Genomic DNA, 13,581 nt, shown 5'->3' with positions numbered 1-13,581 from the left:
AACAAGCCCACGCTGCAAGGCCCCAGAGAAGCACCAGGTGGCGCCAAATACCCCAACCTGGTAAACAATCTTAATTATGTTTCAGTATTAAACTGACAGGAAAAACCTTCAATAAAATGATTTCAAAGGTCTTAGTCCCATGATTTCACAGAACATGCTTATAAGGATTGTTAGGACTATAACACTGTTATTTTAGCGTGGTGCATTTGCTAAGAAAAATGTCATACTTCAAGCAAACGTGCTTCAAAAGTCGAAAACCCAAAGCGAAACCCTCCAGACGTGGCCCAGCTGCAGGCACCTGCAGCCCAGGCCGCCAGCAGCGCTTACCCAGGCTTGTGTCTCGCGCCCTTCATCAGGCCTCCCTCCACGGACCTCTTGGCCAGCACGTGGTCCTGGCTGGGGTCCACAAACTTGAACACGTGCGACGCCCCGAACTGCACCTTCATGCCACTCTGCAGCATGGTGGTCTCGGAAATGCGCTGGCCGTCCACGTAGGTCTCCGCGTCCATGCTCCGCGGCGTCACGGTGACCACGCCGTCCATGTTGGTGAGGTCACAGTGATGGGGCTGAATGCCTGGGCCAAGCAACTGCAACAGGAAGAAGCCAAAGCAAAACCAAAACCCGCCGTGAGGTGCGTGGATTTGGAACCAGAACGTAAAACAGCTCATGCCTGACGATGCTGAAACAACAGCTCTGGAGTCCTGGTGTTTTTTAAACTGCAGTTGCTCCCCAAAACTGTGCAACACCTACACACAGCCAACACACTGCCAACAGAGTGACTGCCAGTATCCGGTGACTTCACCGGGGGACAGCCAACGCACTGAGAAGCGGACGCTTCTCCCAGCTGACGGACGGTCCCTAGGGATCATTACGGCCACAGTGACCAGCAACCTGTGCTGAGGGTCAAGGAACAGCAGAGCGGACGGGACCTGAACCCGCCCGTCCACAGCTGAGAACGCCCTGAGGACGTGCCCACCACCTGCCGGCTCGCGGACTGCGTGAGCGCCTGCCCCAGGTTTCTGGAGGTGGACGGGGGAACTCACCCGGCTCTTCTCCCTCGCAAGCAAACGAGCGATTCACACCCCACCCCATCACAGACATGCGGTCTGGCAGCGACGGCGGGAGGGCGCACCTGGATGGAGTTGTCCTCGAACTTGTCCGTCCCGACCTCGGTCACGCTCAGCTGCAGGCGATAGAGCTTCGGCTTGTCTCTGGAGTCAGAGCCATCTGCAAGTAGAGCGCGCGCCATTGGCGAGGCCGAAGGCTCGGCCACGTCCTCACAGCCGCACACGGGAAGTGACCATGCTCCTCCCGTCTGGGGACTTCTCAAGAACTCGCCAAGGGTGTCACACAACTCAGTGAGCCGGACAGAAAACTCGGATAAAAAGTCAGCACAGAAACGTCTACCTAACCCAAAATGCCCTACGATCGTGAATTCCAATGCATCCTAACTACACAGGAAGAAGCTGTCTCTACCGCTGCAATTCCGAGGAGAAATTTTATTAACAAAATGACCATCAGAGATGATCAGGCCTACGACACAGAGCACAGTGCAGGCTGACCAGGGGCGGGCGTGGGTGGGGCCTATTTTTAACTCATTTACTGAAGGAGCAGAGAGAGAGCAAGAGCGAGAGAGAGCGAGAGCGAGAGAGAGAGAGAGAGAGCGCGAGCGAGAGAGCGCTCCCATCTGCTGCTGGACTCCCCAGACGCTGCCAACAGCTAGAGCCAAAGCCAGGAACGCGATCCGGCTGTGCCATTCGAGTGGCAGGAAACCAATTACTTGAGCCGCCACACAGCTGCCTCGCAGGGCTGGCACTGGCAGGAAGCCGGGGTCAGGATCCGAACACAGGCTCTCCTGTGAGGGGCAGGCTCGGCCCTCGGCTGGGAGAGGGAACAGCTCCTGGAGCAGACCCCCGAGTCCCCGCCAGGTGGCGCACAGATGCGCCCAGAGGGCAGACTTGCTCACCTCTAGATCAACTGTCAGAGCTTTACCACGGAACTCCTCCCCCCCTCCAGGACCCGGCGACCACACGCATCCCTTATACCACGCCGCCTCCTTGGACCCGATCCACTCCATCCCACTGAGACCCACTCCCACCCCAGAGCTGCGGACCTAGGAAAACGCAGCTCAAAGGACAACGGCTGATGACGGACTGCAGAGCCCGGCTTCCAGCTGAAGTCCACCCAGCGAAGGTTCTCGCCCCCCCCTTCACGCCTGCCTGGAAACAGCCAGAACCACGTCACCCTGCACTTGGATTCCGTCACCAGTCAGCAGGGCAGCTGTGCGGGGCTCAGAACGTCACACAGTAGAGGAACGAGCATGTACACAGCCACGTGAACACAGGCACCACGTGTACACAGCCACGAGACCTCTGACAGGCACCACGTGAAAACAGCCACGTGAAAACAGGCACCACGTGTACACAGCCATGTGAACACAGGCACCACGTGTACACAGCCACGTGACCTCTGACAGGCACCACGTGAACACAGCCATGTGAACACAGGCACCACGTGTACACAGCCACGTGAACACAGGCACCACGTGTACACAGCCACGTGACCTCTGACAGGCACCACGTGAACACAGCCATGTGAACACAGGCACCACGTGTACAGCCGTGTGAACACAGGCACCACATGAACACAGCCACGTGAACACAGGCACCACGTGTACACAGCCACGTGACCTCTGACAGGCACCACATGAACACAGCCACGAGACCTCTGACAGGTATGAATGAGCACACAGCCACATGACCTCTGACAGGCACCAAGTGAACACAGGCACCACGTGTACACAGCCACGTGAACACAGGCACCACGTGTACACAGCCGCGTGACCTCTGACAGGCACCACGTGTACACAGCCGCGTGACCTCTGACAGGTATGAATGAGCACACAGCCGCGTGACCTCTGACAGGTACCACGTGTACACAGTCACGTGACCTCTGACAGGCACCAAGTGAACACAGGCACCACGTGTACACAGCCACGTGACCTCTGACAGGTATGAATGAGCACACAGCCGCGTGACCTCTGACAGGTACCACGTGTACACAGCCACGTGACCTCTGACAGGTATGAATGAGCACACACCCGCGTGAACTCAGACAATGGAGACCCTGAACACACAAGCTTCGCTGGAGCCGATATGAGCCTCAGAGCACACAACGTAAACTCTAATGACAAAGTCTCCCACCTCGTGACACGCGGTGAGACAGGTCAAAGGTGCAGTGGGGAGGGTCCTGTGCACGCTGCTCCGCCCTGTGCCGGGCCGCCCCCTCCAGTGCAGCCGCTTCTCCCGGCCATGCAGGTCCCTCCCAGACCTGCTCAGCCCAACCCCTTCCCGTCGGCACCTCGGACGGGCCGAGCAAATGCCTGGGCAGCACACGTGTCCCTCTGCTGGCGGCCAGAGCCCCGCCCCCCACCGTGACTGCACGGCCGCTTCCTCTTGGCTTGTCTCCCTCAGCTCCAAGCCCCTCGGTGGCAAGCCTTTACGTAAATCTCCCTGGGCCTGTGTCGTGCCGCAGCAGGTGAAGTGCACGCCTGTGATGCCGGCATCCCACATGGGTGCCAGTTCTTATCCCGGCTGCTCCACTTCCCCCCCAGCTCCCCGCTAATGCAACCAGGAAGGAAGTGGAAGACGGGCCAGGTGCTTGGGCCCCTGCACCCATGGGGGAGACCCAGATGGAGCTCCTGGCTCCGGCCTGGCCCAGCTCCAGCTGTTAAGGCTATTGTCTGGGGAGCGAACCAGCAGATGGAAGATCTCTCTCTCTCTCTCTGTAACTCTGAAAAACTAGTTAATTAGTTAATCCCTCCACGCTGGCACTCAGCACTCAGCGTGTGGTCTGCAGTGTGCAACTAGTAGACGTGCTGCGTTAACAGCAGATAATTAAACAGGGCAATGCCACAGTCACAACAGCTACACCGACCATTATAAACGAAGGAAAAACAGTCACGGGTGCTGCTAGAACAGGCACTTCAACGCAAAGGTAAGAATGCAAGACTGTGAGCGACCTGTCTGGAGGGGAAGTGAAACTGGCATCACTACCCTGAACTGGGAGTGCGTCTGCAAGGTCTCCTGGGAGCTGATAGGTGAGACCACACTGCACCCGGAGACCTAGCAACAGGCGGACTAGAACCACACTGCTTCCCAATGCCTCCCGGCTCTGCGGCAGCAACAGAGACGGGGGGGGGGGGGCCTTCCCAGGCTCTGAGGAACCTGGCTCAGTGGTGCTGACTGAACTGAGGCGGGGAGGGGGGGGAGCCGGTGTCGCCTCCCTGTGACAGCCCACCTGCCTCTCCTCACTAAACACACATCTCACAGGAGCAACACCCAGACAACTGCTACCCACAACAAAACCCTGCGTTTCCCTCCGTGCTCAACAGGTATTCTACAAATACTTGGTTTCTGCCTCAAATGCCTGAGATCCCGCAGCAGGTGCAGCCGTCCACGTGCCCCCAGCAGAGCCCGGCAGACACAGGCTGAGGACCCCCATCCTAGTGCTGGGCCGCAGTGTTTCCCACCCTGGACTTCAGGTCTAGGGTATTCGCAGATAAACCGGAAGACACTGTGGGGACGGCCCCAGTGTAAACACACCACCTGCTTCCTGGGCAGCGCGTGCCTGACTGCCACTGGGGGTGGGCGACCCTGTGGTGTGATGCTGGCCTCTAAGCGGTTCCCAGTTGGGGAGCACGTCCAATCTCGGATTTCTGGGTTCAGGATGCTCAACACATACTCCAGACACGAAGGCGAGCAGGCGCTGTGCAGTGGCCTGAGCACATGCCCCGCGGACAGCCACTCCACGCCTGTGTCTGCTCTGCCCCGGTCACTCCCAGCGAACCGGGGAACGCACAGGCAGAGCTGGCTTCTGTGTGCAGAGCTCGCCTTGGGCACGGCCATCGCATGTCCACAACGAACCCACTCCCAGCAGTAACCGAGTGAGGGGACGGTGCTCGTGAGCAGTGGGAACAGCATTACCTTCGCCAGTGTGATAGCTGTAGCAGGCAAAGTGATTCCTTCTCCCTGGGGTGAGACACACGCCAGGGCCCAGGTGAAGGTGGCGCCGGCAGCACAGAGAACACGCAGAACACACGGGAGAGGAGAGGGGGAGAGACGCAGAGGGTGAGCTTCCGTGAGGCGTGTTTCGAAGGAAGAAAAGGTACATTCTACCCTTCAGCTCCTCAGAGCTGTGAGAGAACGCTACGGCAGTGCTCCAGAGCCGGAGCAGACTGCCGAGAGCAGGACAACAGATGTCACCAAGCAACACGACAGCACCAGCAGGCTGTGGGTCACTCGAGGCCACCATCCACCTGGCTGGCTGCTTCTGTTAACAACATATCCAACTCCACAGCGAAGAACACACACACGGAGTGTCTTCACTTCCCATCTCTCCAGGAGACAGCATGCACGCGTGCGTCCGCATCTCCAGGAGAGAACATGCATGTGTGCGTCCGCATCTCCAGGAGAGAACATGCACGTGTGCATCGACATCTCCAGGAGAACATGCACGTGTGCATCGACATCTCCAGGAGAACATGCACGTGTGCATCGACATCTCCAGGAGAGCATGCACGTGTGTGTCAGCATCTCCAGGAGAGCGTGCACGTGGGCTCGGCATCTCCAGGAGAGCGTGCACGTGTGTGTCAGCATCTCCAGGAGAGCGTGCATGTGTGCACCGACATCTCCAGGAGAGAACATGCACGTGGGCTCGGCATCTCCAGGAGAGCGTGCATGTGTGTGTCAGCATCTCCAGGAGAGCGTGCATGTGTGCACCGACATCTCCAGGAGAGCGTGCACCCGGGCTCGGCATCTCCAGGAGAGCGTGCACGTGTGCATCGGCATCTCCAGGAGAGCGTGCACCCGGGCTCGGCATCTCCAGGAGAGCGTGCACGCGGGCATCGGCACCTCAGGAGCCGCCTGGCCTCCGAGCGGGGCCTCGACATGGCAGATGCATGCTTGGCTGACAACGTGCAGTGGAGACACAGGACTCATCCACTCGTAACAACAATGGGGTGAACACCATGGCCTGTAAACGGGAACAGACTGATTCCATGCAGCACACTGTGAGCGGTTAATAAGACTGAAAACCTGAAAAGACATCATGGCCTGGAGAAAGCACTCGCCACGGTGCAGGCGAGACCTGGGCCGAGCGGTCAGGCGTGCCCCTGAGCTCTCTGCACACTGACAAGGCAGGCTCCCAGGGCCCACAGATTTGCCCCCACCTCCTGGCACGTGGGTTACCTGCAGGAGGAACAGTCCTTCACCTGCTCTAAGGGAGCGCAGGCAGCAGTGTGGCAGGACGGGCAGGTGCGCCCGGCACTGCTGAAGGCTGGGGCAGAGCTCCTGCTCACCTAGGTGCCACGATCTCCCCACACCTGAGAAACGGTTCTAACTAAGAAACTAACTAACCAAGAAACCGCGAGGGTGAGGGCGGCAACCCTCCCTGCAACGCGAGGCTGCGGCTTCACCTGGTGCTCTGTCCAAGGCCCAGAGGGACGTCTGACACGGAGCAAAGCGCTGGACGAACACGTGCCAAATCAACATGTTCATCCTCCCTCAGCTCGCCACCAAAACCAACTCTGCACCATTCACACGGAGTTATCTGTCAGGGCCGCGCTGCGCCGTAGAGGGCAAAGCCAGCATCCCCTATGGGGCCACTTAGCACCTCGGCGGCACTTCCGATCCGGCTCTCTGCTGACGCTCCTGGGAAGCAGCGGAAGACGCCCAGGTATCTGGACCTCTGCCCCCGATGTGGGAGACCTGGAGGAAGCTCCGGGCTCCTGGCCTTGGCCTTGGCCTGGCCCTGGCCCTGGCCCAGCTGCTGCAGATAGTGGGGAGTGAACCATCAGATGGATGCGCGCTCGCTCGCTCTCCCTCCCTCCCGCTAACTCTAGTTTTCAAATAAATAAATATCCTGTTGTTCACTCTTTTTGAATTTTCTAGGGGCCAACACCCTCGATTCTCAAACATTTGGATTTGGAGAAGACAATCATCAGTTTCCATCATCCAAACGCAAAACTCAAGGACAGACCCGACGCGTAACAAAGATCTTCAGCAACCTTGAGCTCAGGAAGAAACGCACAGTGTCTCACGGGCTCAGGCGCCAAAGCGTTCTCACCTTCACACACAGCGCTGGGACAGGTCTCAAAGCTACAATGAACTGAGGGGCCCAGCTACACTAACGCGCCCCTCACCAAGCTCATCAACGAAAACGGACAGCCTCAAATGAAATTAAGAGAAAGAAGGACTGAGAACCTGAGAGCCACACTGTCACCAATTATAAACTGGAGTATCATGAAAACAATACCATCCAGCCTGCACTGATGTAACCTAGCTGCACCACATGACTGCTGCCCAAAAACACCCTCTCTAATCGGCAGTCAATCCCAACAACCAGCTCTAGGAAACCAAACCTGGCAAGCAAGCATGACAGCGAGAGAGGAGGAGACCACTCCTCTCTACTGTCTACACGAGAGGCTCACTTCTCCACTTCGCTAGAGCAACTAACTGGGCTTCATTTGAACGCAGCTTCTGGAAAGCTCTCGTTAGTAGTTTACAATATAGGTCACCTGATACCATTTTAACTAAATCACTAAGAAATGATGTAGTTTGGCTGAAGGGCAGACATCATACATAGCATACATACATGCAAATATATGCAAATGCAGGGATGAACACATACATCAAACATTTCTTTAAGAACATGAAGGCCATTCTCTACCGAGGCGAACTTGTGACAACGCCTTTAGCTTATGAGATCCCACAAGGCATTTAGAGGACTAATACGACAATAAACTTACTCTGCTATTTCAACATCAAACTACCATGATGAATTTCTTAGATCTTCTACTAAATTTAAAGAGACCCTCTTTAGCTACCATTCATAGAACACAAACAGCAACATACACCCCTGTTAAATCTGCCCTAGGAGGGGAAATTCCAATTTGTCATTAGAAGAATAGTTGGAGTACAGAATTGTGGAAAAGTTTTCCTAAAAAGAAATACATCATTTAATACTCTTAAACATGACATACGATTTAAATTCTGTTCTTAATTCTCCTTTTATCCACATTAACTTTATTTGTATGTATGAATGCACATATTCTATGACTTCAAGTTTCTTTTTTAATAAATGTCATTTTGCAAAGGCTACTTTTTTTTTTTATTTTTTTTACATAAATGATTTACAAACAGCCAACAGAAAACATCACTTAAGCAAGATGTAGTAAATAAGCTTGAGACCTGAACCGGCTCTCTCACCTGGGCTTAACTCCACCAGGTAGGGCAGCTTCTCGGGCGGCAGGGCCGAGCCGTAGCCAGCCCCGTCGGCCCGCTCCTTGCCCTTCAGCGGCCTCCCGTCCCCCTGCTTCTTCACGGCTGACGGGATGGGGTCTGGTGGCCTCCTCTTCAGCTGGAACACGAGTATCCCTAGAACAGCAACACTGGACGTCAGCAACCCGGCTCCAGCTGCGTGGGGCCGGGCGAGCCACCTGCCGGCCAATGGACGATGCGACGAGATCAACTGAGCGAAAGCTTAACCACCTTCTCAGGCCGCTGTACGTGAACAACAACACGTCACCAACTTAAGAAACAAGTGACAGTCCACATTGGCAAATAACCCTAAAACCAATAAACATACGCATACATCCACATGCAAATGCAGCATAAAAACATATTTCCAGTTGATCCAGTTTTTACTTAATTCAATTGAATTAACTCAGAATTCACAGCAATTCAACTAAGTTTATTTTGTCTAGGAAAAAGTACTAAACAAGTATTTTTTAAAAGATGTATTTATTGGGGCTGGTGCTGTGGAGTAGCAGGTAAAGCCACCACCTGCAGTGCCGGCATCCCATATGGGCGCCAGTTCAAGTCCCTGCTGCTCCTCTTCCGATCCAGCTCTCTGCTATGGCCTGGGAAAGCAGTAGAAGATGGCCCAAGTGCTTGGGCCCCTGCACCAGTGTTGGAGACTTGGAGGAAGCTCCTGGCTCCTGGCTTCAGATCAGTTCAGCTCCAACTGTTGCAGCCAACTGGGGAGCGAACCAGCAGAAGGAAGACTTCCCTCCCTCCCTCCCTCCCTCTCCTTCTGTCTCTGTGTAACTCTGACTTTCAAATAAATCTTAATTAAAAAAAAAGATGTGTTTATTCATTTGAAAGGTAGAGTGATATGGCCGGCGCCGTGGCTTAACAGGCTAATCCTCCGTCTTGCAGCGCCGGCACACCGGGTTCTAGTCCCTGTTGGGGCACCGGATTCTATCCCGGTTGCACCTCTTCCTGGCCAGCTCTCTGCTATGGCCCGGGAAGGCAGTGGAGGATGGCCCAAGTCCTTGGACTCTGCACCCGCATGGGAGACCAGGAGAAGCACCTGACTCCTGGCTTCGGATCAGCGAGATGCGCCAGCCGCAGCAGCCATTGGAGGGTGAACCAACGGCAAAAAGGAAGACCTTTCTCTCTGTCTCTCTCTCTCTCACTATCCACTCTTCCTGTCAAAAAAAAAAAAAAAAAAAAAAAAAAAAGTAGAGTGATAGAGGGAGAGAGATAGAGATGGGATGGGAAGGTTGGGATCCTCCATCTAATGCTTCCTCCCCAAATGGCCACCATGACCCAGGCTGATCCAGGCTGAAGGCAGGAGCCTCCAACTCCATCAGGGTTTTCCACATGGGCGGCTGGAGCCTAAGTATTTGACCCATCTTCAACCATTTTCCCAAGCACATTGTGAGCAGGCAGTTGGACTGGAAGCGGTCAGCTGGCACTCACCAGCCCCCAGATCTCAGGTGCCAGCACTGCCAGACAGTGTAATCCACACAGCACAACTCAGGCCACAAACACATATGCTAATGAGGCTAGAGACGGCTTACTAAGACAGACGTGTTTGCAATGTAGCACAGTGGGCTAAGCCTCCGCCTGCAGCACCAGCATCCTATGGGGTGCAGTTCATGTCCTGGCTCTTCTGATCCAGCTATTAATGGCCTGGGAAAGCAATAGAAGATGGCCCAAGTGCGTGGGCCCTGCACCCAAGTGGGAGACCCATAAGAAGCTCATAGCTCCTGGCTCTAGCCCGGCCCAGCTCTGGCCATTGAGGCTATTTGGGGAGTGAACCAGCGGATCGAAGACCTTTCTCTCCGTCTCTCCCTCTCTCTATTCACTCTACCTCTTAAATAAGTAAAATCTTTAAAAACAAATAATAAAAAAAAAAAAGCAATCAATCTTCAATACTGATACAATCAACTGGCGCGAAACTTTGTCTTTTTAATGCAAAGGCCCTCTAAAGCGCAGTAACAGCTACCTCAGGGTGAAAATCTTTGAAAGCCAAAAAATTGTGTCTTATCAAAAATACAGCCATCAGCTTTCACTGCTTTGAAATAACTAGGGAAACCAAATGCTGCTAAGTGTGAATTTATTTCAGGCCGAGCATCCTGAATCAGAAAATCCAAATCTGAAACTTTGAGCGCTGACCAGACGCAGCTCAGCACCTGACATCCTGTGAGAGGCTACAGCTGAACCACAGGTGCACCTAAGACACTACACACAATCACCTTCAGACTTCACAATGTGTCTACAATCACCTTCAGACTTCACAATGTGTCTACAATCACCTCAGACTCATGTACAATGTGTCTACACACAATCACCTTCAGACTTCACAATGTGTCTACACACAATCACCTTCAGACTTCACAATGTGTCTACACACAATCACCTTCAGACTTCACAATGTGTCTACAATCACCTTCAGACTTCACAATGTGTCTACAATCACCTCAGACTCATGTACAATGTGTCTACACACAATCACCTTCAGACTTTGCAATGTGTCTACAACAATCACCTTCAGACTTCACAATGTGTCTACATACAATCACCTTCAGACTTCACAATGTGTCTACACACAATCACCTTCAGACTTCACAATGTGTCTACACACAATCACCTTCAGACTTTGCAATGTGTCTACACACAATCATCTTCAGACTTCACAATGTGTCTACAATCACCTTCAGACTTCACAATGTGTCTATACAGAATCACCTTCAGACTTCACAATGTGTCTACACACAATCACCTTCAGACTTTGCAATGTGTCTACACACAATCATCTTCAGACTTCACAATGTGTCTACAATCACCTTCAGACTTCACAATGTGTCTATACAGAATCACCTTCAGACTTCACAATGTGTCTACACACAAGCATCTTCAGACTTCACAATGTGTCTACACACAATCACCTTCAGACTTCACAATGTGTCTACAATCACCTTCAGACTTCACAATGTGTCTACACACAATCACCTTCAGACTCATGTACAATGTGTCTACACACAATCACCTTCAGACTCATGTACAATGTGTCTACACACAATCACCTTCAGACTTCACAATGTGTCTACACACACAATCACCTTCAGACTTCACAATGTGTCTACAATCACCTTCAGACTCACGTACAATGTGTCTACACACAATCACCTTCAGACTTCACAATGTGTCTACACACAATCACCTTCAGACTTCACAATGTGTCTACACACAACCACCTTCAGACTTCATGTACAATGTGTTTACACAAAACACAAATGATTTCGTGTTGAGACTTCAGTCTCATCCCCAAAATATCATGTGTGCACAAATATCCCAAAATCCTTAACAGCTGTCCTGGCCAAGAACAGCAGACAAGGGTTATTCAACCTCTACTTGAAATTACTGAATCGCTGCAGAATCTTCAGGGCTGTATGCTACATTCCCTATCACAACCAATCTGTGCAACCACCACAGCTCACGCTGTACTCCCACCCTGCAGGTAACCATGTCTACTGATGTAGCGCCATGAGCATATTCACCTGTCGTGTCCCAGACTGCTCGGGGTCTCAGAGGAGAGTCGGATCATCTGAAGACAAGGGTGCTTACCTGGGCGAGCTCAGCAGCTTTAGGAAGGAGGCAGAAAACGCCAAGTACCACACAAGTATTTGCTACATCGTCTGGTAAGCTGAACAACCTGTGTGCCATGGAGAGACCCGAGGCACTTGCAAACCACCTTGAAATTAACTCGGTGCACAGCTCACCCTTGTCACTCGGCCACTCCCTGAAGATCTGCAAGGGACACTCGTCATCATCGAGAACCATTTCCTGAGCACCTCTGTCGTCCGAATGCTGGGCTCCCGGAGGAAGCATGACCTGCAAGAGAGCACAGCTGTGAATGCCCCACGAGCAGGCCGCGAGGACAGAGGTCCCCGCGGAAGCACCAGGCCCAGCCCTAGAACAGCCCATCCAAAGAAAACCGTCAGTGAACAGGAAAGAAGCCGTCTAATTAAAAGCCTAGGTGCTGCCTCAGCGGTTTTTATCCACTTGCCCACAAAAAGAACTAAGTCTCCGGCTACCTCCCTGTTTAATCAGAGAACTTCCCTACTGTGGGTTTCACCCTCTCCGGTTCCTGACCCAACTCTCCATTCCAACAGATGTTTCTACAGAGCAGTCCCACCGTGTGAGACCCCCTGGGGTGACCACCGTCCAGCAAGACGTCAGAACTGGCTCCTTGTCCTGTCGGTGCCGGTCTTGGAGGTTCATGTCAGTCAGCCCACTCAGCCGAGAGTAGGATGCTGAGTTCACAGCACTCTTAGAGACGCACGACGCTGCGCTGCTGTTCACCGTGTGTTCACTGCGGTCAACCCAGGCTCTTGGTGCTCCAAGAAAACCTGAGGCAATGCTGAACAGCAGCACAGAGTGGCCGAGGACACCGTCCTGCCCCGGCCTCTCCTTAGCCAGCATACCTCAGGCCTCTGTGTCATCTTTATTCTCAACCTACCTGAGTTCATGTACAAACGGGCCACCGTGTGCACACACCAAGTAGATGAGACCCTTCAGCGAGCCCCACGCTTTCTCTCTGCAACACTGCCAGCCACCGTAAAGAGCCAGGTGCACCGGAAGCCACTCACGCTGAACCAATCACCGTCCTCCAGACCGCGGTGTCCTGGCGTGCACCCACGCTGCCCCGGGCCACACTGTCCCTGGGCTCTTACTGTCTGTCCCATCATGCCTTCACAGCCAAGCCACACAACTGCGCAGGACCCGTGCCCCACCAAGCCTCCAGTCTGCCAAGCCCCGTCCCCAGCTCTCCTGCCTAGCTTTGTCCACACATCCCTGGCCCCAAGTACAACCTCCCCAGGAAGCCTGCTGACTCCGAGGCTAACTGGAAAGCCATCGCTGTGTGGTCTTTCTCCGCCTTTCTGTCCTCAGACCCTTGTGTGCCGGCATGGGCATCCTACAAAGAGGACCTCAAACAGTCACTGGGGAGTCTACCTATTCGGTAAGCTGTAAGCGAATAGCTGTGACAGCAAACTGGGAAAATAAGGAATTTCTAACCCAGCAGGAACAGAAAATCAACTCGACTTGCAGGGCCAGAGCCTTCAGAGGAAATGGGCAAAGAAGAAACCACAGAAACCGCAGCCGGAGGCGTCCTCTGGGGAAGTCGCGAAACGACCTCAGGAGGACCGCCAGTGCCGCCCCGCCCACTCACGCTGAGCGGCTCCTTCCCTCGGGCTTTCATCGCAACAGCCAGGGAGAAACTACCGACAGG

At 53.8% G+C, this 13,581-nt stretch overlaps 1 protein-coding gene across 2 annotated transcripts in view; it reads right to left on the bottom strand.

Annotated features, from left to right (window-relative positions):
* AFDN (afadin, adherens junction formation factor) overlaps positions 1-13,581 on the bottom strand; it is a 146,968-nt gene that overhangs the window by 63,993 nt on the left and 69,394 nt on the right. For both annotated transcript variants that reach the window (XM_062187033.1, XM_062187034.1), the window contains exons 7-10: positions 12,071-12,182; positions 8,268-8,435; positions 1,133-1,227; positions 328-587 (exon numbers count right to left, since the gene is read on the bottom strand). In XM_062187033.1, coding sequence (XP_062043017.1) covers positions 328-587; positions 1,133-1,227; positions 8,268-8,435; positions 12,071-12,182 — 635 coding nt within the window. The remainder of the gene's footprint in view (positions 1-327; positions 588-1,132; positions 1,228-8,267; positions 8,436-12,070; positions 12,183-13,581) is intronic.

This window comes from Lepus europaeus, chromosome 3 (genome assembly GCF_033115175.1).
Source record: "Lepus europaeus isolate LE1 chromosome 3, mLepTim1.pri, whole genome shotgun sequence".
NCBI classification, from domain to species: domain Eukaryota; kingdom Metazoa; phylum Chordata; class Mammalia; order Lagomorpha; family Leporidae; genus Lepus; species Lepus europaeus.
Note: the sequence above shows the minus strand (reverse complement) of the source record. Positions and strands in the feature narration are given on the sequence as shown.